The 27,773-nt window shown below is 38.4% G+C and overlaps 1 protein-coding gene across 7 annotated transcripts; it reads left to right on the top strand.

Moving 5' to 3' along the window:
• Positions 1-262: 262 nt before the first annotated feature.
• On the top strand, positions 263-27,764 carry LOC123873078 (mucin-16). 7 transcript variants are annotated; one of them, XM_045917763.1, is made up of 15 exons: positions 263-559; positions 707-7,768; positions 7,849-8,332; positions 9,307-9,410; positions 9,913-10,014; positions 10,818-10,893; positions 11,109-11,259; positions 11,677-11,894; positions 13,605-13,834; positions 14,367-14,508; positions 14,853-15,027; positions 16,056-16,244; positions 16,662-16,959; positions 21,932-22,041; positions 25,067-27,764. In XM_045917763.1, the coding sequence occupies exons 2-15, from the start codon at positions 735-737 to the stop codon at positions 25,336-25,338; spliced, it is 9,585 nt and encodes a 3,194-aa protein (XP_045773719.1). In that variant the 5' UTR covers positions 263-559; positions 707-734; the 3' UTR covers positions 25,339-27,764. The 7 variants fall into 7 exon arrangements, with proteins under 7 accessions (XP_045773719.1, XP_045773721.1, XP_045773720.1 ...); XM_045917765.1 differs by having other exon boundaries at positions 263-2,958; positions 3,103-7,768; XM_045917764.1 differs by having other exon boundaries at positions 263-3,738; positions 3,775-7,768.
• Positions 27,765-27,773: the final 9 nt, after the last annotated feature.

Here is a 27,773-nt window from a genome sequence, read left to right as displayed (position 1 = left end):
AATATGCCAATTTGCCGAATATTGTTCTCTTTTTGCTGCTATTTCTGATCTCAGCTTTTACTAGCAGACTCTAGAACTATTCAAGCAGCTTTTTAGCAATCGCCCAGCTGGATCACGGTTGGATCCGGTTGGAATGTGTATCGACTACATTACTAACACAGAGATAATATTATTTGACAAGTATTGACATTATGAATGAGTTAAAATTGTAATTGTTGCCATTTAAAATAAATTGAGCTACGCTCAAATATTTTATATTCCTACTCGTTTTCCCACATGTCGAAAGGCATATTTATTACTCTTTTACAAGCTAAAAGCTCAAGTGAGCGATCTATGGGCATCTTGCAGTTTACCAACACGACAATGGCCGAATTGTCCCTATAAAATATTTTTTATTGGCTCATGTACATCTAAACCTGCCATGTCTTTGGTTTTAAAAATGGCGTATACAAGCTTTTTGTTTGCCGGTTTACGCTGTTAAATGAATAGTTTTCGAGACCCTGTGCGTATTCCAGCGACACGTAAACGTCGTGAATATGAGAATAAAGTACATGTGCAGGTACAATAATTTGCACCATGGATCCGTGAACAAGTTTTCTTAGCGTTATGGTGAATTAGAATGGTGCCTGTGGTTTGTCAAGCTCGCACGTCGACAGGTTACCCGTTCGAAACGTAAATATCATCCAGCGAGCGTTTTGTATTTCAGATATGACAGTGTCGCTAAAGAGTAGATAATGGAGAGTTCGGAAGACGATGCGGGCGCCGCGACGATCGCTTCCCGCCGCGTATCGGCGCGGGAAAAGGACGTCGGGCGGATCGAGGACGTCAATGCAACTGGTAGTTTTCATCAAGATCCATCGGAACCGAGAACGTGTTGCCAAACCCCCGCCATGTCCGAGGACAACTTCGACGGTGACAGCGTCCCGTCGCCGTCCTCTCACGACGTCAACACGAGCACGGAAGCGATCCTGGACATGATCGACGAGATCGTGGACGGGCCCGGGGCGCCCAAGCGACTCCCGCTGGCCGCGGAGAACAACACCGACAGCAGGTTCGCTGGTGGCGGAGATCGCTGTGACAAAACAAACGATGTTAAACCCGATGACACTACTGCACCATCTCCAAATTTAGTCTCTGCCACAAGTGCCAAAAGTGAAGAAAATCAAAGTGTAAACTCAAGTTCACTCAGTGCACAGGCCTTGCAAAGTGATATGATACATCTACAAACAACTCCAGGTGATGTTTTGACAGATTCTAACACCCCTTGTATCAATGTTACCGTTGACTTGAATATATCGCAAAGTGATGTTTTGGTGGACTCACAGACACCTCCGAGTGACATTCCGGTATCTCAAAGTGAAATAAGTGCAACGGAGCAGATGCCACCAAGTGAAGTGTATGTGACACAGCAGATACCACAAAGTGAGGTTTGTGCAGTGCAAATTCCAGATAGTCAAACATGTGTAGGCGGACCAGTATCTCAAAGTGAATTGTGCACGTCAGTACTAACATCTCACTGTGAAAGAAGTGCTGAAGTACTGACATCAGAAAGTGCAGATTCACAATCAAAAAGTAAAGTATGCACAACAGTACAATCATCTGAAAGTGAAACATGTTTAACGGAGCAAATATCTCAAAGTGAATGTGCTACAATAGGGTCCGAAGCCTGTGCAAAAGCACAGACAACACACAGTGAAGTAAGTGAAACAGTACAGATATCTAAAAGTGAAGCATGTATACCAGCACAGACATCACACAGCGAAGAAAATACAGAAGAATCAACATCTAAGAGTGAAGTGATTATTAAAGCTCAGACTTCACAAAGTGATTTTTGTATGACAATACAGACATCACAAAGTGAATTCTGCACAAATACACAGACATTGCAGAGTGCAGATGTGCAGACGTCACACAATAGCGAACCAAGTGAGGAAGTTCCGACATCTCACGGTGAAGGAAGCATAACAGCACAGGAATTGCACAGTGAAGTAAGTGCAGAAGTGCAGACTTCGGACTGTGAAGTAAGTGAAGTGAAGACATTAAAAAGTAAAGCCAGTTTGGCTGAACAGACAACTCAAAATGATGTATGTACAACTGTGCAGACATCAGAAAGCATGACATCAGAAGTATGCACAACAGCACCAATGTTACACAGTCAGGACAGTGCAGAAGTTGAGAACTCCCACAGTGTAACAAGTGAAGGAACACACACCTCACACAGTGAAACAAGTGAAAAAGTGCAGACTTCACACTGCGAAGTAAGCGCTGCAGTGCCGATATCTGAAAGTGAAACTTGTGTAACTGAGCAGACACCTCAAAGTGAAACAAGTGATGGAACACACACCTCACACAGTGAAACAAGTGAAGAAGTGCAGACTTCACACTGCGAAGTAAGTGCTGCAGTGCCGATATTTGAAAGTGAAACTTGTGTAACAGATCAGACACCTCAAAGTGAAACAAGTGATGGAACACACACCTCACACAGTGAAACAAGTGAAGAAGTGCAGACTTCACACTGCGAAGTAAGTGCTGCAGTGCCGATATCTGAAAGTGAAACTTGTGTAACAGATCAGACACCTCAAAGTGAAACAAGTGATGGAACTCACACCTCACACAGTGAAACAAGTGAAGAAGTGCAGACTTCACACTGCGAAGTAAGCGCTGCAGTGCCAATATCTGAAAGTGAAACTTGTGTAACAGAGCAGACACCTCAAAGTGAATTATGTACAACAGTGCAAGCATCACCACATAGTGAAGTTAGTGCAGAAGCACAGATATCTGAAAGTAAAGTTTATGCTGCAGAGCAGACATCCCAAAATGAAGAATGCCTACCAGCACAGATATTACATAGTGAAATAAGTGCAGAAGTAGAAACTTTATACAGTGAACAAAATGCAGAAGCACAGACATCTAAAAGTGAAGCTTGTGTCAAAGAGCAGACATCTCAAAGTGAACAAAGTGCAGAAGCACAGACATCTAAAAGTGAAGCTTGTGTAAAAGAGCAGACATCTCAAAGTGACGCATCTCAGAGTGAACAAAGTGCAGAAGCACAGACATCTAAAAGTGAAGCTTGTGTAAAAGAGCAAACATCTCAAAGTGAAGCATTCACTCCAGTGCAGACATCCCACAGTGAAGTGACTGATTCCGTGCAGACATTTAAAATGGAAGCCTGTATGGATGTGGAGGCTTCTAAAAGTGAAGTTTTACCTGAAGTACAGTCATCTCAAAGTGAAGCTTCGGCAGAAGTGAAAGTGAGTAGTGTTGAATTGCCACAACAAAGTGTGCCTGTACTTGATAACAATGACTTAAGAGTATCATTGGATACAGAAAAAAGTACAGTATCATGTTCGGAAGATCCGAGCGATAGCCCTCTAGCAAATATTCCTTCCAGCAGTGTTATACAAACTGAGCAAAGTGTGTTACAGACTGAAAGTGCCACATATGAACGGACACTAAAATTTGTTACGTCTAGTGATAATCGGGACAATGTTACTGTAGAAAGTGCAGAATCAACATCAAGTGACAGTAGTGTAAGTGAAAGAAGTAGAATACCTATTGTGGAGAATGTGACGAGATCACCCTTGCGCCGCCCACTCGTGCGACCAGCACCTAATCGACCGGACTCTACTGTTTCCTCAACAGTAGATTCAAGTAATAACGTCTTCAAGTCTGAACAAGCTAGGGAAAGTCTTGTCAAAGACGTATCTAGCTCTTCAGACGCTGTACCTTCTGTGCATGGTAATGCTAAGCCAGAAGAGATAAGAAACATTAGTGCAGTTAGTATCTGTAAAGCAGAAACATCAAGCAGCCCAACTAAAAGAATCAAACTTATAAGAAAAAAAATTGTGCCTCAAACAAGCCATATACAACCTGAGAAAAGGATTGAGGCACCACCTAAGCCCATAAAACGTGAACAGTGTCAATCAACATCAACTGAGACAGCTGCTGCAAAGCCTTCTGAAGAGCGTGTTACTGAGCATACAACAGAAGCAATATTGAATGTCCCTCAAAGTGATGCCACATCACATGTACAAGATAGCCCAATAGTACCCATTCAAGATTCAATTTCTGAAAGATTGTTATCTAATGATTTGCCAGGCCCAGCAGAGCAGAACATTGCAGAACCCATACAAGAGAACCTTGCCAACAGATCTCAAGCTATTGAAGTATGCACAATTCCTCCCAAAATAGATTCCCCAGAGAAAGAAGAGGTAGAGACCCAAAAAAAATTGCCTCCACTCAAAATTAATCTATCTGCAGCAAATAAACTGGAATCTGTTGATACAACGTTAAATACGGAAAGAGAAAATAGTGACAGTAGTTGTAGTAATATTATTGTAGAGGAATCTGAATCGCTAAAACAGGTCCCTAAACTAACAATCAAATTAAGTAGTAAACACTCTGATGAAATAAAATCTCCTGTACCAAAATTAACAATAAAACCTATTAAGCCTCCACCAGAAAAAGAGCTTCAGGCTGAGGAGAATGCTAAAGAGCAAATACCTCATGTTACTAAATTAAATATCAAACCAATTACCAAACAACCAGAAAAAATAAATGAGAGTCATAGAAAATCTAGTAGCAGTGAAATATCAGAATCAGAATATTCTGAAAATGATGAAAGTACTAGTACATCAGATCAAGCTTCTGCCTCAGATCAGGGACCATCAGATGTAGTTCCTAAAGTGACAATCAAATTAGGTAAACCAGGAACTGAATCAGAGGGTCAATTTTATACTGAGAAAAATATACCTAAGCTAACAATAAAAGCAATTCAAAATTGTGAATATGAAGAGCAACTATCTCCATCGAAATTAAAAGTTTTTATTAGTCAATCAGAAAATATACAGGCAGATAAGATACCTAAATTGACTATAAAAACAGTAACAAAATGTGAAAGTCAACCTCTTAGTCCAAAGCTAACCATAAAACCCATAAAACCTCCAGAACATATGCTTGAAGATATTGTTGTTGAACATGTTCATTCACAAGAAATACCAAAATTAAAAATATCTACTGAAACATCAAGTACCAATGCTGTAATAAGAAATTTAATACACACAGCTCCAAAAGCTTTAGATTCTGTGACTAGTAAATCCACCAAAACGGTTAGTAAGTCTGAACATGAAACTACAAGTAAAAGTAAAAAATCAGTACCTTATGAAAATTCTGATAATATTCCTGTTGTTACAAAATTAAATATTAAGCCCTTAACAAAACCTTCAGACAGCACTGATCTATCTGAGGGCATAGATGATAAAGTTCCTGTAGTTTCAAAATTAAATATTAAACCCATAGTAAAGTCTAAGGATAGTGAAGTAGATTATAGTAAAGATGATGTACCTAAGATTACGAAATTAAATATAAAGCCCCTAAAAAGCCCTGAAACAAATTCTTCTGAAGAAAAAGACTGTGATGATTTAAAAGCTGATATAGATGGAAATAGTATACCTGTTATTACTAAGCTTAATATTAAGCCTATTGTTAAGCCGCTAGATGAAGATACTTTAAAAGATAATGAGAACCAATCCTCTGAAACTGGTAATTCAAGTGACGATAATACTTACATACCGTTTGTTACGAAAATAAATATTAAACCCATATGCAAACCAAATGACACACTAGAATCAGGACCAAGTATTAAGAAAGAAGAAAATATTCCAGTTATTACCAAATTAAATATTAAACCGTTAGTAAAACCTGAAGAATGCACAGCTCCAAAATCTCCCAAAAAAGAGCTCTTAAAAAGTTCTCCTATGAGTATCCCTACAGTAACAAAACTGAATATAAAACCTGTAATCAAACCAGAAGAAATAAAACAAAAAGATACTTCTGATGATGTTGAAGAAACTTCATCAAAAAATCCTCCTTTAGTAATGAAAATTAATAGGAAAACTGTTGAGTCCTATGTTAATGATAACCAATACATCATTGATAAAAAGTCCGAACATGAGCATTGTAATAACATCAGTGTTGAATGCATTCCTGTTGTCTCTAAAATTAATATAAAACCCATAGTGAAGCCTTCAAGCACAGATATTTCTGAGAAGAAAAATGCATCAGATGTAAATTGTAAAATAAGTTTAGGAAAAATAAACCAGCTAGAAGTAAGCGAATCCAAACACCCTGAAAATATAGAACAATTAGAGGAAAAACAAAATTGTATATCTCAATTAAATACTAAAGAAGAAAAGTTGGCTGTTAGTAAAGAAGAGAAATTACTGGTAATTAAAGAAACAGTACCAGAGTGTACTGATACAGAACAAGTTACATATGAAACAAAAGCCACTATGACAGATTTTCCATCTAAATCATCACTGAAACATTCGAAAAGAACAACCGGAAATGAAGAAATTAGAAAAGATTCATGTAATGCAAAAGCGAATTCGCAAATAGATACTGTCTCAAGTGAACCATCAAAAACACCACCTGAAAAACCTACAAGAAGTAAAAACTTGTCCACAAGGCAAAACTGTATGTTACTAAAGAAATTATTAGAAACTCGGAAAGAAAAGTCTTCAGAAGAAGATGTAGCAAATCAAACAAATATTCATAAGTCTACATCTATTCATACAAATGAAGCCACAAAATCTCCCAAAAACGTAAATATTAAAACTGATTTACTAAAAGAAAAAAATAGTCCAGACATTAAACATGATGTAGCTGAAAGTAGTCAAACTAATGACATCAGCTGTAATATAGGGTCATTAAAAGTGCGCTCGATGCAAGAACTATGTAAAGAAGCAGATGAAAATGTGACAAAACCATTAGAAATTAATGTATCTGACAAAGTTTCACAACACAATCCAGATCAAGATTCGCCAAGAATAATTCTAAAAATTAACAAAACAGAGCAAGGTGCATCAGCTAAGATTATAACAGAGGAACCCAAAAAGTCTGAACAGTCTGTTTCTAGTGAAAAAGCACAAAAATTGGAGAATGACGTCCTACAAAAGAAAACTGTATTGAATAGTAGAAAAAAGCCTCATATTGACACTCCAATGCCAATGGGCAAAAGGTTACGAAGTTCTAGAATTTTACAGTCTTCAGAAAAATCTGAATCATTAAGGCGAAATATTGTTAATAAAAGACCTTCCACTACTGAATCAAGCCCTCCAAAAAGCAAGCCAGAATCTGAGCTGTCAGTTCTTGAAACCAAAAGATTAAAACTTGGACAAATTCTGTCTAACAAATCTCTTACTATCACACCAATAGTTGCCAGAGCTGCTCAAAACTCACCACCCACAAAATCTTCCGAAACAAAACAAGGCGTAAAACACCATTCTATTATGAATAACGAAAATTGTGCAAAGAATGGGAGCTCCAAGTTACATAATATTTTATCTAATCTACAGGCAAAACAGTTGCAAGCTATGCCTTTTAATGATCTAAACCATACGGAAAATAGCCAAAGTTCAAGTCCAGATTTGAAATCGACTACATCAACAGATAGCCCAGAAATAATAACTGAAGGTTTGATCATTGAAAAATCTGCACCTGAGGTTCAAATTATTTTTAACGACAACTCTGAATCTCGCGATTTTAGTATTGGATCTGAAGAAATAGCACAGGACCCTTTGCAAGTTGATAATTTGAAACCTAATGATGTTGTCCAGGATGATGTTCCTAAATTAGTAGAAATGACACCCCAGCCGAAAAAGCGAGGTCGTCCCCGAAAAATTCCTTTGTCAGAAGGTGCGAAACCAGTCGTAACATTGCCAGTTCCGGCACTGGAGGAGAGACCGCAGCGATCGCTTCGATTATCAAGGTACTTGTATTTTTTTTTTTAATAATTTAGTTTGTGTTCTTATTACCATGATTTAATGTCCGATTATACATTTTTTGCAGGGAACGACCAATAATACTGTCGAAACCGCGAGGCCGAGGCCGCGGCAGGGGGCGGCGTATCGAGACGGAACCCAACCCGTCCCCGCCTCCCGAGCCCGTCGAGGAGACTTCCAACAAGATTTTCATTGAACAAAAATCAGAGGAGGAGATAGACCCCACCAGCTCCCGCATCAAACTGCCACGAATGACGGAGGCGTTAGATAAAATGCCGTCCGTTTGCTCGACACCGTTATCAAGTAGAAGACGGTCTTCGCCTATCGATTTAAAAATGTTCGCTGTTCAAGACTTGAAGGTTATGGTGGAGCAAACACCGCTTCCGAAAATGGAGGATCCGTTTTTAAAGTCACCCGTAATAGTGAGTGAGATGCGGGGGCGTGGCAGTCGAGGGGGGCGTGGCAGCCGCGGCGGGCGTGGGCGTGGCGGGCGCGGCGCGCGGGGACGGGGGCGCGGCCGCGGCGGCGGTCGGGGCGCTATGTATATGAAGGTAAGCAATTTATTGACAGCCTGGTACTTTAGAATATTTCCGGGAAATTAGAATTCATAATGGAAAAAAAACTATCACAAAAGTTAGGCTTATGGCCGCACTTCTTACTCGCTTCTCCATACAAACAATATTAAACTAAATAATCTATTTTGTGTTGATCTAGATATAAAACAAAGCCAGATATCTATTTATCTCTCCACTATGCTTGAAAACAATTAAAGTAAAAATATATTTAATTTGAAAGTTTCTCTTGAAATATCTCTATTATACCAAATGTATATTTGTGTCATTCAAACATTGTGGATTTCATTTGAGTCTTGAGTATGTCCCGCTCGTAAATGTTGATTGGAATAACTGTATCCTATTCAGCTTGGGGCGACCCTGGAGAGCACTCATGATATACTATGTCCAATTATCTACCAAAAAAAGTCAACACCTATAGGGCTCTCTCTTACATAAACCCATACAATGACAGAGACAAAATCTCAGATCTTAGAGCCTAGTAATTCTATGTTGATTTTATGTAATTTGACCTTAAAAGAAGATTTTCTTTTAAAGTAGGGTTTTAATTAAATAATAATATAAGCCTGTATTTACTGAATTACATACCATACATTGATATTCAATATAATATAGATAGATAGATAGAACACTTTATTGCACACAAAAACACATGTAAAGGATCACAACACGGAAAGAAGAAAACAGAAAAAACAATTGTGTGCAAAGGCGGCCTTATTGCTTGAAGCAATCTCTACCAGGCAACCTTTGCTGAAATAACATATTGATATAAACAAATAGTTTTGACACTGGTATTGTTATTTGCTTTACTTTTTTCTCTTTTCTATTCAGTTTGCCCCTTGGCATAGGCCTCCTCCAGGGTTCTCCATATATTCCTTTCTTTGGCTTTTTTTCACAATGTATTCCCTGTCGTTTCTCGTATATATTAATTAAATAACTGTATTTATTTCCAGGAAACCATGGGTATATATGGGAGGGTTTGTGGCCCCGCGACCACCACAGTGCAACTGTTTGAAGAAGAAACCTGCATGATGGATGATAATGCTACACCTGCCAAGTATGCAGCTTACTATACTTTATACAATGCATAAGCGGTGATAGCCTAGTGGTTAGGATGTCAGCCTTCTTTTCAGGAGGTCGGGAATTCGATCCCGGGCACGCACCTCTAATTTTTCAAAATTATGTGCGTTTTAAGCAATTAAATACCACTCCGGGACCGGGCCAGGTGTGGTGGCGCTCTATATGGAAGGCCTATGTCCAGCAGTGGACGTCCACAGGCTGATGATGATGATGATGATGATGAAATACCACTCGCTTTAACGGTGAAGGAAAACATCGTGAGGAAACCTGCACACCTGAGAGTTCTCTATAATGTCCTCAAAGGTCTGTGAAGTCTACCAATCTGTAATGGGCCAGCTTGGCAGACTATGGCCCAAATCCCTTCTCGAGGGATTTGGGCTATAGTCAAGGGATCAGGAGACCCTGATCATGATAATATTTTATACTTATGTTGTAACAATAGTTCCCAGACCAGCCTAAAGACTTCTTATTTTTTCTAGGCCCTCACACTTATTGGATGAAGATTCTCAGAGTTCTGTAAAAAGTTCTACCAATGATAGTAATAAAATGAGAAAATCTAAGTTTGCAGATTTGTTTGATAGGTAAGAAGTTATTAATTAACATTTCCCAAGTAAAATTAATACTATAATAAAAACCTTGTATTTTTCTTTATTGCAAGATAGCATTGTGCTTGACAACAATCATGCTTAGTAAAAAAAACGGCCAAGTGCGAGTGACTCGCGCACCGAGGGTTCCGTACTCGGATATTGTTATCAATATTTTGCACAATAAATCGAAAACTATTATGCATAAAAATAGATAAAGATCTGTTTGTTTGATGCCAAACATGATTCTAGGTCAAAGGAAGTGCCCTATAGCTTTTCTTGGCAGACACGACAGACACACAGACAACAAAGTGAGCCTATAAGGGTTACGTTTTTGCTTTTGAGGTACGAAACCCTAAAAAGTAATGAGGTTTAAGTTGGGGCGCACTTGCATAGAAGATGCCTATTCACTCTTGCCTTGAAGGCATTTAGGTTATACATTGCAGGAAACACATATTGGAAGGGAATTCCACATCTTTGAAGTTTGTATTGGAAATGTTTCATGCAAGTAGATTGGATGTCGACCACAAAAGGGTGCCATCATTCACGATTTCTTGCTGTTGTAGAACCGTGAAGGTAGTAAAAGTATTTCTAATAAAAACCGGCACTGAAAATTTAGACTTCGAGCTTTATTTACAACGAAGTTGTAGGGAGGTTGAAAATGTCCTACATAGATTCGAGAAAAAGATGTTACAGCTGTGCCTTTGCTTGACGTGGCAGGGATACCGACGTGCCCTCAGATAATCAGGCCACATTGCATCTGTGTATCAAATACATTAATTTTGTCAATTTCTTTGCAGTAACAAAGTATGGACGGCGGCCGATGTCAAGGAGTATACATGGCCGCCACCTGAAAGAGCTGATGGAGAGAAACAGGTATTTTATTTTAATTTAAAATTTTGAATTATTTATTATTAGCCATCAGGGCAATTAAAATTAAAAATTAAAATAGTCGTCTCACATTATCTTTCTTCTGAACATATTAAAATTTTTGCCATATTGGATTTGTTAAGACTTCATATATTACTAGCTGATGACTAGCTTTAGTTGAGAGACTATAACCGATATAGCACCAGTATATGTTTTTTCAGGTGATGATGATACAGGAGCAAGTGGCAATGTTTCTAGGGGTGAAAAGCTTTAAAAGACGATATCCTGAACTGAAGAGGCGAACCGTATCTGCAGAGGAGAGAGACTATGTGCTGAGCAAAGGGTTGGTCACTGAAGCACTCTGTGATCTTGGTACGTTTATTTATGTATTTAGATTTTTAATATACAATATTTCTAACCTCACCCCTAAAATATATACAATATTTCTAATCTCACCCCTAAAAATCTACCACAGCAGTTTCTACTTTTGTAATAATAATAAAAACTTGTAATAATGTGTGACATATTTAGCTTAAATTCAATGAAACGATATCTCAATATTTTCTTAGCTACCTTAAAAGGTAAGCTTTCAGAATACTCAGAGATTTTCGTAAACAACGCGGTTTGCTCGGCGCTTTAGACTTTTTAGAATTTGTTTTACCTACATTGTTAGTTATAGAAATTATAGGGTAGATATATGCACCATTCTTAGGTATAACTGGGGTATACGACTTATTTATCTTTTGAGTCAGCTAAAGAAAAATAGATTATACGTTTTTTTATGTCCAGGTATAACTGCAGTAGACGCGAGCGAAGTCCTAGATATAATGCTCTCAGACTATCCGCATAAATACGAAGAGTACCGGAGCCACCAGCGGGAGAGGCAACTCGCGGAACCTGAAGAGGTGGTGGAAGAAGTCAAACCTGAAGTGAAGACAACTGATAAAGTAGAAACGAAAGAACAAAAACCTGAACTACCGAAGGTCGATCCGGAAAAACTCAGACAAGTAAGTGTAATGATAATGAATGAATGAAACTGAAATAAAAAGAACCTTGATAGCTCAATGGTTGAGGAGCGGACTAAATTCCGAAAGGTCAGCAGTTGAAACCCCACCCGTTGCACTATTGTAGTATACTACTCCTACTACACGCTTTACGCTTAATAGTAAAGGAAATGGGGAGTATTAGTCATGATTAGCGTGGCTAATATTCTTTATTAAAAAAATGCTAATAAATGAATGAAAATGAACTTTTATTGTAACACCATAAAATTCACTATGAGGAAAACAAAAAATAAAAAGCAAAACAAAATATAGGCACGTACTATTTGGCAGCCTTATCACTACCTAGCGATCTCTTAGCGAGCTAATGTGTGAAAGAGTACAGTAAGTTACAAAGATGTTTTTAAATCACCCTTTTTAGATTTCATAAGAATGTTTTACCCCATACAACGTTTGCTATGAAATGATCCACTTATTTTAAGAAATCCTTTCAAAAACATACATTTGGGATACCTATATTGCTCTGATAGTATTGATCAAGAACTTGCCTGGGGTATTCAAAACGTGAGAATGCGTATGTTACAGATAACTTTTATTTTATTCATTCATCTTTGATCATTTTATTTTTCGACATAGTCACCTTCTAGTGTAATAAATACACTTGGAATACTTTTTCTAAGTTTATTTATTACATAATACTTTTTCTAAGTTTATTTATAACTTTTCATCTAATTACTTGAAATTCCTGTACATTAGCGTTTCATATACTTCATCAACCTAGGAAATAGATAGAAAATAGAAATCACTAAGACAAGGTCTGGTAAATATGGAGGATGCTCAAGTATTTCAAAGCCAGTATCGCTGATTAGAGCCATCGCGGTGGCGGTCTTTTTAGCCAGGGTATTATCTTGAAGAAACAAGACAGTCTTTGCAAGTTTCATCATCATCATCATTATCAACCAATAGACGTCCATTGCTGGAAATGGGTCTCTTGTAGGGACTTCCACACGCCACGGTCTTGCGCCGACTGAATCCAGCGGCTCCCTGCGACTCTTGTAATGTCGTCTGCCCTCCTAGTGGGGAAGTCTTCCAAAGCTGCACTTTCTGGTGCGAGTTTACCTGGCTGTTTTTCGCGAATTCCGTTATACAATTTTTTTTAATTTGTTCTGCTTATAACACATCTGTAAACTTAGCTCCATGATCCAGGTATTCAACCATTACTACCCTTTGACTATCCTAGAAATGAAAGTCCTTAACCTTATCGGCGGAAGGATTCACCTTGAATTTGTTAGGAGTTTTAGATGACGGCCATTTCCAAGCCATAGACTGTAATTTCGTTTCAGGGTCTTATTAGTGAGGCAAGTTTAGTCCCTTGTCATAAAACGAGTATCTTTGGAGGATATTCTTCTAAATTCGGCGCACCAATGTGCAACTTTGGCATACAGCGAAAAATTTACCCCTAATGTATCCCTAATTTTTCAAGCACATAATTTTTTCCATTTTCGCCAACATGCTACAAGAAACAGCAATCAAACGACTACTTTTCTTTTTGTTATCTAACAGATAAATAATCCAGCGATGCCAGCCAGTATTTACATTTTTAACTTCCAGAAGGTTTGCACCCGCATTCTCACTTTTTATTGAACAACCCATGTCATAGCTACGTCGAACTCTCGCTGAAATCCTGAATGAAATCCTATGCTGCGATTGTCGCAGGAAATGGCAGCGGCGGCAATCGCATCTGCGAGTGAGTGGAACGCGCGGCTGAACGCGATGCGACGGCCCGCCTGCGCTGACCTGCAGTCGCTCACCGTGCAGCGCCGCCGGCCGCCGCGCACTGCGCCGCCCGCAGTGCGCGTGGAGCCGCCCGCCGGCTTCTACCCGCACGCGCTGCTGCCCGGCCAGTACCAGCACTGCTATCGGCTCTACACGCCCGAGGAGCTGCGGTGAGTACATATCGCCACAGTGCGCGTGTAGGCCCGGCCGGCTTGTAGCCCCCAGCTGATTTTTCTTTCTGTCTTTCTTCCCTCTGGGCTGGTTTCCGGACTTAAAAGTTTACGTATGCTGTGTGTGCGTTGCCCGTCCCCGCCAAAGTCTTCACTCCAGCCGTCCAAGCTCGCTCCAGAAGCCGAGTAGAGCGCCCAGGTCGCCGAAGGCTTCATAAAGTGAGGTTGGGGATCTCAACCTATAACATAAAGGTGTTCGTTTAGTGGGCCTCCCACACTGATGCCCAGTCAGTACAAGCACTGTTACACTGTGGAGTATGATGCGTGTTTGCTACTTTCTCCGAACAGTGTGTGAACTGCAAGTTTAACCTTGACGGCGCGGCGGATTGGTTAGCTTTCGTTTGTCTATTCTGCACTGGCAGTGATGAATGATGGCGAAAGATCTCCAAACGATACAGTATTGTTTTTGCTAACCAAACCACTCACGTTAGTTTAAACGCTAAAGTAAACCAAATCGGTGTGTTTGTTACAGGTACTTCCCCCTAAACACAGCGTTGGCCGCGCCGCCCGCGCCGCCTTCGCCCGTGGAATCCAGCTCAGAGTCTGAGCCGGAGTGGGGCTCGCGATGCTCCTCCACCGACAACTCGGACACGGAGACGCATCGGAATGCCAAAGTGAGTGACAAAAGAACAAGTGACAGCCACCCTGAATATAGCTTGTCAAGTTGGAAATATTCGACAACGTTGGACCACCTAGCACATACTTTTTTTTTAAATTAATTTGTATCATTCATTTGTAACAGTAAAAAGAAAAAGACAAGAAGTAGACAGCGAAGCACTTATCCCTATAAGAGCGAGATGTGTGGTTTAAATTTAAAAAGTGTCAGTTTTCCTCCATGCAAAAGGTGTGGTTTAAATTTAAAAAGTGTCAGTTTTCCCCCAGCCTTTCATTTATCTGTTAATTTAAAAGTATCTCTCGAGAAGTTCCAAAATTTTATAAATATGTGGTCTGTTTACAGCGGAAAAAGATAACAAAAACGAAGCGCAGCAGTCAGACGGAAGCGTCCAACTCCGCCACCAGCCTCAAGGAGGAGGAAGTGGTGGACACGTGCCGCGTGTGCAAGCTGCGGCTCGAGGCCAACCGCAAGTACACGCACGAGCGCTTCCTCGTCTGCGCCAACTGCAACGCCAAGCGTGAGTAACGCCCGTACTGTACCCCAGTGGAGTACCGGTATACGTGTAGGCCTACATGCAACATTTGGTCACACATTGGACCAAACTGTTGGGCCAGTGTATAGGCTGGCATGGTGAGTCAAGACTCAATACCGACCCCCAGAGGGACTAGACCTAGGCTACACTGAAAAGGACTTCTAATTTTGTCTGCTGCTACTACCAATACTTCTTTTGTTTTACTAATTTGTGGCGTTGCGCAAAGATGCGTGAGGGTGGAAGACTTGTCCTGCTCCTTTGAAGTGGCGCTCAGGGGCTGGGAGCAAAGTTTAATGCTTTCCTCACTAAGCATAAACATGTGGGCAAAACTACAAATACATAAAATACACTAAAAAGATTGCATTAATATTATGAATTCCAAGTTGTGTGGGTTTGATCTTCAGTTTCACCGCATCGGAGCAACAGATGGACGTGCATTTTTGCATGGATAACATAGTTTAAAAAAATGGAGAGTGACATTTCCCTTATTCCGGAAAATCAAAAAGTTCCCACGGGAATTCGAAACCTACATTTACGTATTTTTTTTTAAACTGAGAATCCAAATATGTCTTTCGTGTGGTCTACTCGGTTTCTGGAGCGAGATTGAATGGCTGGAGTGAAAACTTTGGCGGGGAGAAGCAACGTACGCACAACAGCCGGATGTTTAAGTGCGAAAACCTGCTCAGAGAGAAGAAAGAAACAATGTCTTTTTAACCAACCTCAAAAAAGGAGGAGGTTCTCAATTCATCAGAATCTTTTTTTCATGTATGTTCCCCGATTACTCAAAGACACCTGGACCAATTTGGAAATATTTTTTGTTTGAAAGGTTATATTTTACAGGTGGTCCTATATTTTGGTGAAACTCTGATGAAATTCTTCGGAGATGGAGAACAGACGTCCTCAATGGATAAGAGTAAATTGCTCGCGATCAGTGTAATAGCTTAGTAAACAGTAGAGTTTTAACTGAGCGTAGCATATTTTGTGTCTAAAAAAGTGTCGTTTTATCTTTCCAGTACACCCATCATGCGTAGAACTAAGCCCGGATACGATCCGGAAGTGTCGGGAGTACGCGTGGCAGTGCGCCGAGTGCAAAACCTGCTGCGGCTGTTCCCGGCCCGCGGACGACGACAAAATGCTGTTCTGTGACCTGTGCGACCGCGGCTTCCACATCTACTGCGTGGGCTTGCAAGCCGTGCCTAATGGTGAGCTGAACTTTGTTTGTATAAGGTGTCTGTGTAGTTTGTGACGCTATGCACTCTCATGCCACATACACAGGCGTATGAATGTTTAATTTTTTTTCAAAAATGAGACAGTCATTTTTTAACCCCCGACGCAAAAAGAGGGGTGTTTAAGTTTAACGCGTGTGTCTGTCTGTGGCATCGTAGTTCCTAAACTAATGAACCGATTTTAATTTAGTTTTTTTGTTTGAAAGGTGGCTTGGTCTTCTTAGCTATAATCCAAGAAAATCGGTTCATCCATTTCAAAGCTCTTTTCTAGTTATTACTGTAACCTTCACTTGTCAGGGGTGTTACAAATTTTTAATTTACCCTTGTTACCCATTATATTAATTTTACCTTTACTTGTGTCTTTGCATAATAATATATACTCGATCTTTCCAGGCCGGTGGCACTGTGTCGAATGTGCAATCTGTAAATCGTGCGGCGCGCGAGACCCTAGCGGGGCGGGCGGCAGTGCAGCGGGCCCCTCGGGAACGCCGGGGACACCCAGCACGTCGGGAGGTGCTGGTACCCCAGGGGGTGTCGGTACCCCGGGGGGTGCTGGTACCCCAGGGGGCGGCGGGACCCCGGGGGGTATGGGCAGTGTGAGCTCGGAGGGCGCGGAGTGGCACCACCAGACGCGGCGCGGGCCGGGTGGGCACAAAGTCTACTCGCATTCGCTTTGCACGCCGTGCGCGAGGTAAAACATTTCCTTTTCACTTTTTTGTGCACCGTCGGTTATTTTTGAATCATTGCGTTGTTTATTGTACTTTTTTTTAATATAGGGTGTCAATGTAAAAACTTATAAAAAGGCGTTAGTATAATAAGCAGAAGCTGGTTGAAAATTGGAAACAATATGAATGCTATACAAGGAACCAAAAAGCTTAATTTGCTATAATCCGCTAAACCAAACAAATCTATATGGTGCAACATGCAGCGACAAGCACCGCCCGCCCTCCCACTGATGAACATGCAGGAAAAGCCAGCCACCATTATGAATGCTGTAGAAAGGCTGTTAAATTAATTCTTAGTGATTTTTTCTTGGATATAATAAGTATGAGATAGGCACTACTTTGTTGTCGTTATTTTTTTGACTTGTAGATAATATGTTTAAATAAATGAAAAAAGTTTTATTTACTACATAAAAATACAAACACCCTTACATAGCAAAAAAAAAAAAAAAAAAATTAAATTAACTTGTAATTTAATAATAAACAGCATCAGTTTTAATTTTTTCCGGCATCAGTTTTCCCCTCCACTTTTAATATGGGTACCTTCAAGTCAAGAGTGAATAGGCGTCTTCTAAGCAAGCGCGCTTCACCTTAGGCTGCATCATCACTTGCTAGCAGGTCTGATTGCAGCCAAGCGCTAGTCTATAAATTAAAAAAAAAAACCAGTATGCTCCAAAAAAATTACGGATTTATTTTGAATCCAAATAAGAAGAATTATTGAACAAGCAAGATAAAATAGAATGATTCAATTATAACTGACAGTGTGTGAATTCTTTTCATATTGATTAAATTGTACTGTAAATTGACATAGAAAAACTCTATACAACAATTAAGGCCTTCTAGAGTACCATCATGACAAAATATATTGATTATTTAATCTGATTATATATTTACACGATATAATTACGTTGTTGTATAGAATTCGTTTATTCAAGTCAATGATTGAGTGTCTACAAGTGTCATAAATAAAAAGTGTTCATCAAACTAACATTGAAAATAATTTTATTGAAAATTGCTTCAGTAATATGAGGTTTATACAAAACAGCAAGGTTTGCTTTAAAACCAATCAAAACAGGTTATTTTTTTTTTAATTTGAATAAATAAAACAACTTGTCAAAAAGTTTATTTTAAAAAGGTTCTTTTGGCCACTCAATACAAGTTATTATGAATATTGTAGAAGTGTATGACATATAAGTAAGAATATTAAATTATTTATTCTTAAGTATTACGACTATTTAACCAGGCAAATATTTGATCCCCATTAAAAATACCTTTAGATCCATCATCACTTCAAAATAGTTTAAAAAAATAGTTTTTTTTTTAAAACAAAACAGGCTTAGGGTAAACCCGCACTGAGAAATTATACATACAATTTCCTTCTGCGAAAAAATCGAGCGATGAAATTTCGCAGTGCGGGCTTTAGAAAACTTTTTTAACATCATCTAAATTATACAGAATTTATATTCTTTAGTTATCGGCAGATTTTTTTCTAGAGCATCGATGTTTTGTAATTACTTTTTAATACAAAGGCAAAAATTTCTAACTTTTTCGTAACTTTTCAGATGCTAAATCTACCGATATCTATGATTTTGAAATGAAAGAAATTGCATATTATATTATTGTCTGTAATAAAAATTAGTTCAAGTGTCAGCTGATATAACCACTTCCCGGTTCTAGTTCTACTAAAGTCTAAACAGATTATTACTAGGTATCATTATAATCTGACTGTCATAATATTTTCTACACATTGTAACAATGTTACTTAAAGTGACTCGGTATTGTTTTTCAAGTAAAAACAAGAGGGGCACCGGCAAAAGGTGAAGCCGATATAAAAACACGAAGGATGTGTAGCGAGGGATGCAGATGAAAAGTACCTACTTAATATTTTTATACAAAGTTTCGATGATTTTATGTGTATTTTAACTGGTCTTGGTAGACGATTGTGTTCTCACGTCATCTCATGCGTGTTCAATGTTGACTAACACAAGCTGTTCCATCCCTGAGCCCTGAGTCATGAGCTTTGAACTAAACGAACGCGTCACTGGAGTTGGTGTAAATCTGTCAAAGTACGTCAATACTTCTAAAGATGTTGGGAAATCGTTACATATTATTAGCAAAAACAATACGTTTTTATCTTTTTAACCGACTTCAAAGAAGGAGGAGGTTCTCAATTCGGCGGAATCTTTTTTTTAGCTAATAGTGAATGAGTGTCAGTTAATAAGATGTGATTGCTCTGAAATGGACATGACGTTTGAAGAGATGTGCCATACAAAATTATAGTATAGCCCAAATTTTGAGAATGCACTCACCATATTTGCTGTGTGTCAACTGTCATGTCAAAAGGACGGTTTTAGCCCTTAAAATCTAAGGATAAACTGTTCCTTTGACGTGACAGTGGAGACAGAGCAAATATAGCGAGTGTATTTTCCCAAAATTTATGAATCCGTGCCGTGCCGTATGGGGAATGAAAATGGATACTTTGAAATTTACACTTTGTGTCAAATGATCTTCATGTTGACAGGATGTCTCACAACTAACCCGAGTACGCTCCGAGTGCTGCTATCAGCGTCAAAATGGCGAAATTAGCAGGTCTAGCAGTATTAGTATAGGTCAATCATTGGTGCTAGGCCATCCGCCGTATGTTGACAACTACAGTGTGACGATCGCAATCATCTGATTGGCTGACACTCCTTCATTATTGGCATATGCATTGTTGCAAAAATATAAATTCAGCCTATCACAACAATTGTAGCAAAGATAGTTGATGCAGCTTTTCCATAATTGAATAGCCTAAGGACCTACCACCGCAGTTTGACAGCTAGTCTGACACCACTGGCCGACACTCTTTGGCTGAAATACATTGTTGTAGCAAGAGTATCAAAAATTCAGCCAGTCATAACAATTGATATTGTAATGATGATGCAGGTTTTCCGTATTCGACCAGCAGGTCACAAATGAATAGAGCTACGCGAACTCTAGTGTCGCGGTTGTTTGCTTGGAGGCTTATACTCAACGCTCTGTCTTCACTGTCGATATCCGCTTTGTCTCTGGTATATTGTAGCATTTTGACCCCGCATACTATAAGACCCCATGCGTTCTTATTCAGCACAAAATCCGGCCGACTAATTCTACTAAATAAATGCTTAAATTTTTTGAACCTTTTTTGTATGCAGCATTTTAATATATAGAGATAATTGAGAAAAAAAATTAACGGTTAACAGGGCTCTCTCCGTCACTCGTTTCATACAATCGTAGTTCCAATTTCATTCGAATATTAAGCAACCAAAGTCCATGAAATCTTGCATACATATTCTAGAAACCAATATCTGTGTCTGTGGTGTTTTAGATTTTTCTAAAAATATGTAGTTTTAAAATTACAGGGCCTCAAAGGTTTGTATGAAAATTATTAAGACCGTGTAACTTTGAAACCGAATATTTTAACAGAAATCTGGAAAACCACAGACATAGATATTAGTTTCTAGAATATCTCTGCAAAATTTCATGGACTTTGGTTGCTTAATATTCAAATGAAATTGGAACTACGATTGTATGAAGCGAGTGACGGAGAGAGCCCGCTTAAATCATGATTTAGACATTAGTTTTTGGAAGTAATGCTCCAAGTTGTCAAAGCGCTTCAAATACTAAAAAAATATACAAAAAATTTAAGGCATTATTTATTAGAGTTGGGCTTTAATTATTTACTATAAGTTGCATGCTCCACATCTCTTCATACGTAAGTTATTTTTATGATTACTTAAGTTACGGAGGTTGTTTGTTATTCTTCAATATTTTTTTTATCTTTTAGTAAATTAGTTTTTGAATACTTGAAGGTGCTTCTACTCTTTTTTAATATTAATTCCGTTTCCGCAAACAATCTTTGTAGGTCAGTAAAGCAGGTGCGAATGCATAATAATGTTATTAACAAAGTACAAATATTTGTTTATAATGCATAAATTTTGGGAATGTTCTCGCTATTTTTGCTCTGTATCAACTGTCATGTGAAAAGTACGGTTTATCCTTAAATTAAGGACTAAAATCGTCTTCAGCCATGATAGTTGACACATAGAGGACCTTTCTCAAAATGTATGCACTATAGGTAATTTAATTTGGTTATAAGTCTATTTAAATCAAACTTTCTTTACTGTCCGTTTTAAATTTTACGATTACTGGTAATTTTTCTCCATTATCGTTCTTTAATTGATGCAACATGCTCTATGCTCTTTTTATTTTAATTCACAAAACGTTTTTATATATTAGAACTCGAATGTTGCCTCAGTTATTCCATATAGTCATAAGTCCATCGTGTGGCTATGGATGTAAACCTCATCTCATCAGCCATGTCAATACAAACTAACTTCATTTCATTCTTGTCAACTAACACGGGCGTTATTCTTAAACTTCATTCTAAGCGTTCACTAACTACGAACACTTTGTTACTTGTTTTCTGGCTCTACACAAATGTTACTTTACAATACTTGTCTTTATTTATTTTGTATATTATTACCAGTTCTTATTGTTTTAAAATTTGGTGTACAAATTCTTTTCTGTTCCTCACAAGTATGATATTTTATATACATACACTTGTACACATAAAAATATTATATTTATTTATGTAAAGTGTAAATTACTGCCTCTGTATGATATAATTTATTTTCTATGATACACCTTTTTAAACATATATTTTCTTTTTGTTCTATTAATAAATTATAATGGTAATTGGGTTATGTAAAAATTTATTGTATAGTACATTGTTTATATTTTACACAAGTTTATTAAATATTTATACTTTAAAAAAAAAACTGAGCCAACGGAGAAGTAACAAAGTATACAGAGAGGTGGGACCGTGCCCGGCAAGGTGTAGGTCTCGACTGATACTAATGGCGTGTTTCTGTGTTCCGGTGCTTGTGCGCGTACGGTCCGTATGTGTGTGTGCGTACGTAGGGCGTATCGCATCGGTCGCTACTGCCCGCTGTGTGAGCGCTCCTTCATCGGGCCCAAGGGGACCATGCAGCTCGTCATTTGTAAGCTCTGCGATAGGCAACTGCATCAAGGTACGTCACCGCCGTAGCCGCCACGCCTGCCACCCCGCGTCCCGCCCCGCACCCCCACACTCCCCGCACCGCAGGGCTAGGCGTAATGTATCCAAGGAAATGACAAGATATAATACTGTACACGTGACGTCATCAGAACGCACTGCACGCGCACTTTGCGACATGAAAGACGTTAGGCGACGGTGTCTTCCTTTTATATGTATGACATTGATCGTCGTCTGTAGTATCACGACACACTGCGTCAGAAAACGTTATTAGAATTCGAGCGTCGAAACTTTTCAGCGTTGAAGTAAACTGGACTTTAACTGCTTTGTTCTAACGATCAAATTCGTTCATACTACTGCACGCGCTTCAAGCGGAAACCTCGTTAAATTTAAATCGGTAGTAATGAATTTTTTACTTCAAATATAGTAGTTTTGAGTCCATTTTACTGTGACATTATTGTGTTCCTACGCTCAAATTCTATCAATGTTGGTGTCAGACCAAAATGTTTGCATCTTGATGCAGTCGCGACGCGTGCTCATGACGTCATTCGTATTTTCATAGCGCAAACGTGTTACGTGAGCTCTCAGTAAATAATAACCTCCTATAAACCCCTATTGCGTCTAGCCTCCATGTATTTATCACTATACTGCTTGGTTTCTATTAACAAACGAAAGGGCACTATTTTTGAGTTTACTTGGGTTTATAAAGAAAATAGTGTTCTTGAGTATGCTTCATGCCTTCAAGTTTTATGCATCCATTCGCATGATTACATTAATTCATTTTTGGTATATGAATGTTTGTCAATCTTTTGATGTTCACATTTTTACGCTTCATTCCATTATTATCGCTTTTTTAACTCTCGATGTATCATTAATATCATTTACCAAGTCTGAATGTATGAGATTATTACACTATAAAGAAATAATAGGAGGCTTTAGTCTTGTGTTAGATGTTTAGAAGGACTTATAGGCCAAAGCATGATGTAAACACGTGTATAATGCATACATTTGGGGAACACACTCGCTAAATTTTCTCTGTTTCATCTTTCATGTCAAAAGTATGGTTTAACTGAACCCTTAGATTAAGAACAATCGTACTTTTAACATGACAGTTGACACAAAGCAAATATGGCGAGTGTGTTCTCAAAATGTATGCACTACCTCGTTTAGACAATAGTTGTCTGTTGCATCTTAGGGCGAGATTTATAGAGCGCACTTTGACTTTGTTCAGACTTAAGATTGAGTTAAAACGAGACAGATTTATGTGAGAGATATACATCTGTCTCGTTTTAACTCTGTCTTAGGTCTAAGCAAAGTCAGAGTTCGCTCTATAGATTTCATCCTTAGACATTGGTGCGTAATTCGGTTGTATACATAACCTAAATTGATCGGACTAAAAATCTTGCCGTCCTTTTCTGTAAGGAGTAGTGACAAAGATGGCAATACTTTTAGAACTGTCTTTTTAGCTTATGGTTGTTTGTTTACAACCGAATTAGTACTAATGTAGGGCTAGGTCTTCAATGGTGGATTAATAGACATATAGAAATGCTGATGTGTGGAATGCATAATGATATTACGAGTATATTCTTTGGGGTAAGGATTGCTGAATCGGTTCGTGTAATATATATAGTTATAGTTCGTGACAAGTCGACATGGCAATCGGGGTATGAGGTGAGTCGTAGAGGGGGACGTCCCGCACACCAGCACGTCCCCACCCCAATCGCCATGTCGACCTGTCGCGAACAGTAGGTATTGGTTTCTCATAGAAATGACGAAAGACGCACATTGAATGTGTCTGTCAATATCTATCTATGTAAGTTTCGTATATTATTTCGTGTTGCCCTTTACATATAGGTTAAAGGGGTGTGTAGAGGAAAATAATAATTCTGAGGGTTCCTTATATCGAATTCTACAAAATAATTTTTTTATTGTTTGTTTATCTAAGATAAAAAACTTAATAATAAGATGAGACTTGAGCTTTAATAGAGTAAATGACCTCTCTCTAAATTATTTAATATCAGTTTTTGTGAATGGTCCAGTTGCCAGTCTTGCCAGACTGGTAATTTCAGAGGGCATCTGGCAATATTTTGTTTTTTTTTGGTCTGGAAACCTCTGAAAATAGTAATGGTCCGTTCATACTCAGTGCTAACGTTGGTCAATGTCTTTTTTGATTGGTTGGTGGTCAGAAAACTATCTGGGGTGAAACGCCACTAAGGCTAAAATCCATAGAGCGAACGTAGACTTTGCTCAGACTTAAGACACTGTTAAAACGAGACAGCGTTATTTTGCTGACATAAATCTGTCTCGTTTTAACTGACACTTAAGTCTGGTCAAAGTGCACTCTATAGATTTCAGTCTTAGTGAAATTTTACAGGCGTGCAATTGCCATCATTGGCCAACATTTGCCCTGAGTGTCAACATACCAGAATAATTTGCGAAATTCGAAATGATTTCATTGATATTATACGAGCATCGATTCAGCATTGACACAATATTTCGTCGGCTTCCTACAAGAACTCACAAGCAAAAAGTGATCAAGTAGGTACACTTTCAACAATTTATGAACTCCTAAAGACGAGTTATATACATGGTGTAACCAGAACGCTAGCAAAAAACGAAGATAGGTGATAGGTACTGATGATTACTGATAAGACCCCATTAAAAAAATCCTGTACCTATTGTTTAAAAGTTCATTATATTATATTGCAAATAAAACATTTGACTGACGCTAAAAGTCGACGAACGTTCCATAAATAGGTCACTCGAAGTCATTGCGTTGTAACGCGGTGGGGTATCGACCCGAGTTTTGTACGCTATACAATGCGGGTTTGAATAATACTAAATCACTAAAACTACGGCAAATGGTTATTGGCATTGGATTGTGTTAAGGTAGTATAATAATAACGGTAAATTTTTGCTAGCGTTCTGATTACAACCTGTATCTAACGTTCTGTAATAGAAGTCAGTTGATAGTAGTGAGTTCCTGCAGTAAGCCGCCGGTGTGTATGTACGTGTGTGTAACGTGTGGTGTGGTCGCGCAGAGTGCGTTAAGGCGACGGTGGCGCGGCTCAACGTGCTGGACTACACGTGCGGCGAGTGCCGGCGCGGCGGCATCACGTCGCGCGCCGCCGCCGTGCGCCTCGCGCCGCGCACCATCGCCACGCTGTTCATGGCCAAGCGCCGCTTCAACAAGTACGCGCACCGCCAGTACCTGCAGTCGCGCCGGCAGCGCCTCCCGGACAACAGCCGCTCCGACGACGAGCTCGCCGACGACGCCTGCGACCCGCTCGACGTCGAAGCGCCCGACCCGTGAACCCCCCCGCCCCCGCCCCCGCGCGCATACTTATCGGTGTATAGTTTTCGAACTGTGTAATATATCTAGCTGTTATTAGTTCGTAATGTATAACTCTTATCCGCTTCGGTAATACGGCCGTGAGGTATAAACTGTTGCATAAATCTGATTAATATAACGATTAACTAGTAGGCTATGTATAGGTAAGTCGGATAGCGAGGAGATGTCCGGTGGTGTCTTCTTCGCGTATAAATTAACGTCTAAAGTGGTTAGATAGCTGTAGTGAGCGGTTCACTAACGACATAAACTGTACAGTAATTTAATACTAACTTCACTATATGGGTAGCTGGGCAATCATACTATTTTAATATTAATTTTTTTAAAGTTAGCGAGACGAATCGTGTATGCATCCCCGTGTTATTTATGTCGAGTGGAGTAATAGGGTACGAGAGATCGAGTAGTGTGGTGTTGTTTTCCGTTACGAGCGTTGATTTCATCGAAGCTGACATTACTGTTTACACGAGTGCGATTTATGGAAGAAAGTGTCTTACAAGAATGTTTTCTCTGCAAACAATTTCTCGAAACTAAACAATAAACTGTATATTATAAAAATCTGCCTTTTAATGCATTTGTAATGCAATATCTTCGTAGACAATGAGATAAACGATTGGACGGACGTTTTTCTCGAAAGATTAATTTGAAAAGAAGACAGTGCGCATTTTCTTTTTGAATTTAGGTTAATTTTAGAGTATTGTTAATTTTGCTTAATAAGGTATTTATTTTAGTTATACTTTTATATGGATACAACTGTATACAACATATACCCGTATCATTATTCATATGTATTATTATAGTATATTCGAGGAGACGCGAAAGTTAAAAATGAACATATTTCAGTTGGAAGTTACTGTGATGTCCGATATGAATTTACTTATGAATAAATTTAAATTAAAAAAAAAAAAGAATTTATCCGACTCCTGAAAACTGAGTACTGGTTAATTTACTGTTTGAACGTTGTTGCTTTATTACTAGGTTGTTAGGTTTTTTAGTTTAATTGAACGAGTGAAATTCAGCAGCTCTTCTTCCAAGTGACGATTTATATTATTTTACTCATTCAAGGCAAAGTACTAGATCTTGTTATAGAGATTTTATTGTGTATTTTTTACATTTCTGTCTAAAGATGTGTTCCTTAGCATCAAAAACGATTTGAGTATTTTTGTGTTAGTGCCACTTAGATCTAGCATTTTGTCTTCATTTCAAAGTACAAAACATAGGCTACCTTTATCTGCTAATTTATTTACTATCGCCCCAGAACTTGTATAAGCGCAATAAATAAAGTTTATTAACAGATTATTAAATTATATATCGAAGAGTATAATATTATTTAGTTTTCCTTATAAAGAAATTATTTATTCTATCGTGGATCATATACTTAGTATTACTTACATAGAGGATTTTAGGCGCTTCCAATTTCTCGGGCGATGTTCAAGATTTATCAATACATCTATATTTTCTAATTTTTTAGTGTTCAGTGAAACGGTGCATTATTTTGATGTACGTAAGGGTTACTTTTTTTTTAAAGCAATATGTATGGTTGTTCGTTACGCCATTTAGTTAAAAAATATTTCATATACTTTTAATTTAATCTCTAAAGTCTAAACAACAGACTGTCATATAGGCCACAATTCATGTTTGTATAGAAAATCAATGTTTGAGATTGAGTCATGTTGATACAATCATTTCTAATGGATTCTACATCACTATTGTCTATTGGGCGTTTTGGTATAACAGTAAAACAATGTTCTGCAGCCATTGTTCTATGAGTTCTATCAAATAGAGACAAAAGTTTTGATCATGGTTCAATTTCCTTTTAACTTAAAACAAGAATATCGTGGCATTTGGTATGTTGATTGAATATTATGACAGACAAGTATGTGTAGTTTTTTTGTTTTATACCGTCGCAACGCAATCTGGCATCCGTGTAAGCATTGTTTCAAGTGAATACGTCTTCTGTACTTACGTTCCCTGCGCGCTATCGCCTTCAACCACTGCTGAGTGCAATTGTCCCAATATGTTGTGTATTATACCTTGTATTAGAGATATAATCAGTAACTTCAACTAATACTGATTAAGTGTAATGTATCGGAGTTTAGTTTATAATTATGCTTTCTTTATTATTAATCATAATTTACTTAGTGACAATTTTTAAGATATGTCAACAGATAATTTCGTCAAATCATGTAACTTTTTTATGATATACACAACTGGTTCTGGTGTGTTTACGCACACCTTAAAATTGCATTGCTTTATTGACACAGGTGAATAAGACTTACTTGTAAGTGAAATAATTATAACTTTTATGTCTACTTAATGCAAGTGTAAACGTTCTAGAAATCTCGCACTGTTCGGTCAATTTTGTAAAAAAAAATAAAGTAAATTTAATTTGACCCGTTGTT

This window comes from Maniola jurtina, chromosome 16 (assembly GCF_905333055.1).
Source record: "Maniola jurtina chromosome 16, ilManJurt1.1, whole genome shotgun sequence".
Classification (NCBI taxonomy): Eukaryota; Metazoa; Arthropoda; class Insecta; order Lepidoptera; family Nymphalidae; genus Maniola; species Maniola jurtina.
Note: the sequence above shows the minus strand (reverse complement) of the source record. Positions and strands in the feature narration are given on the sequence as shown.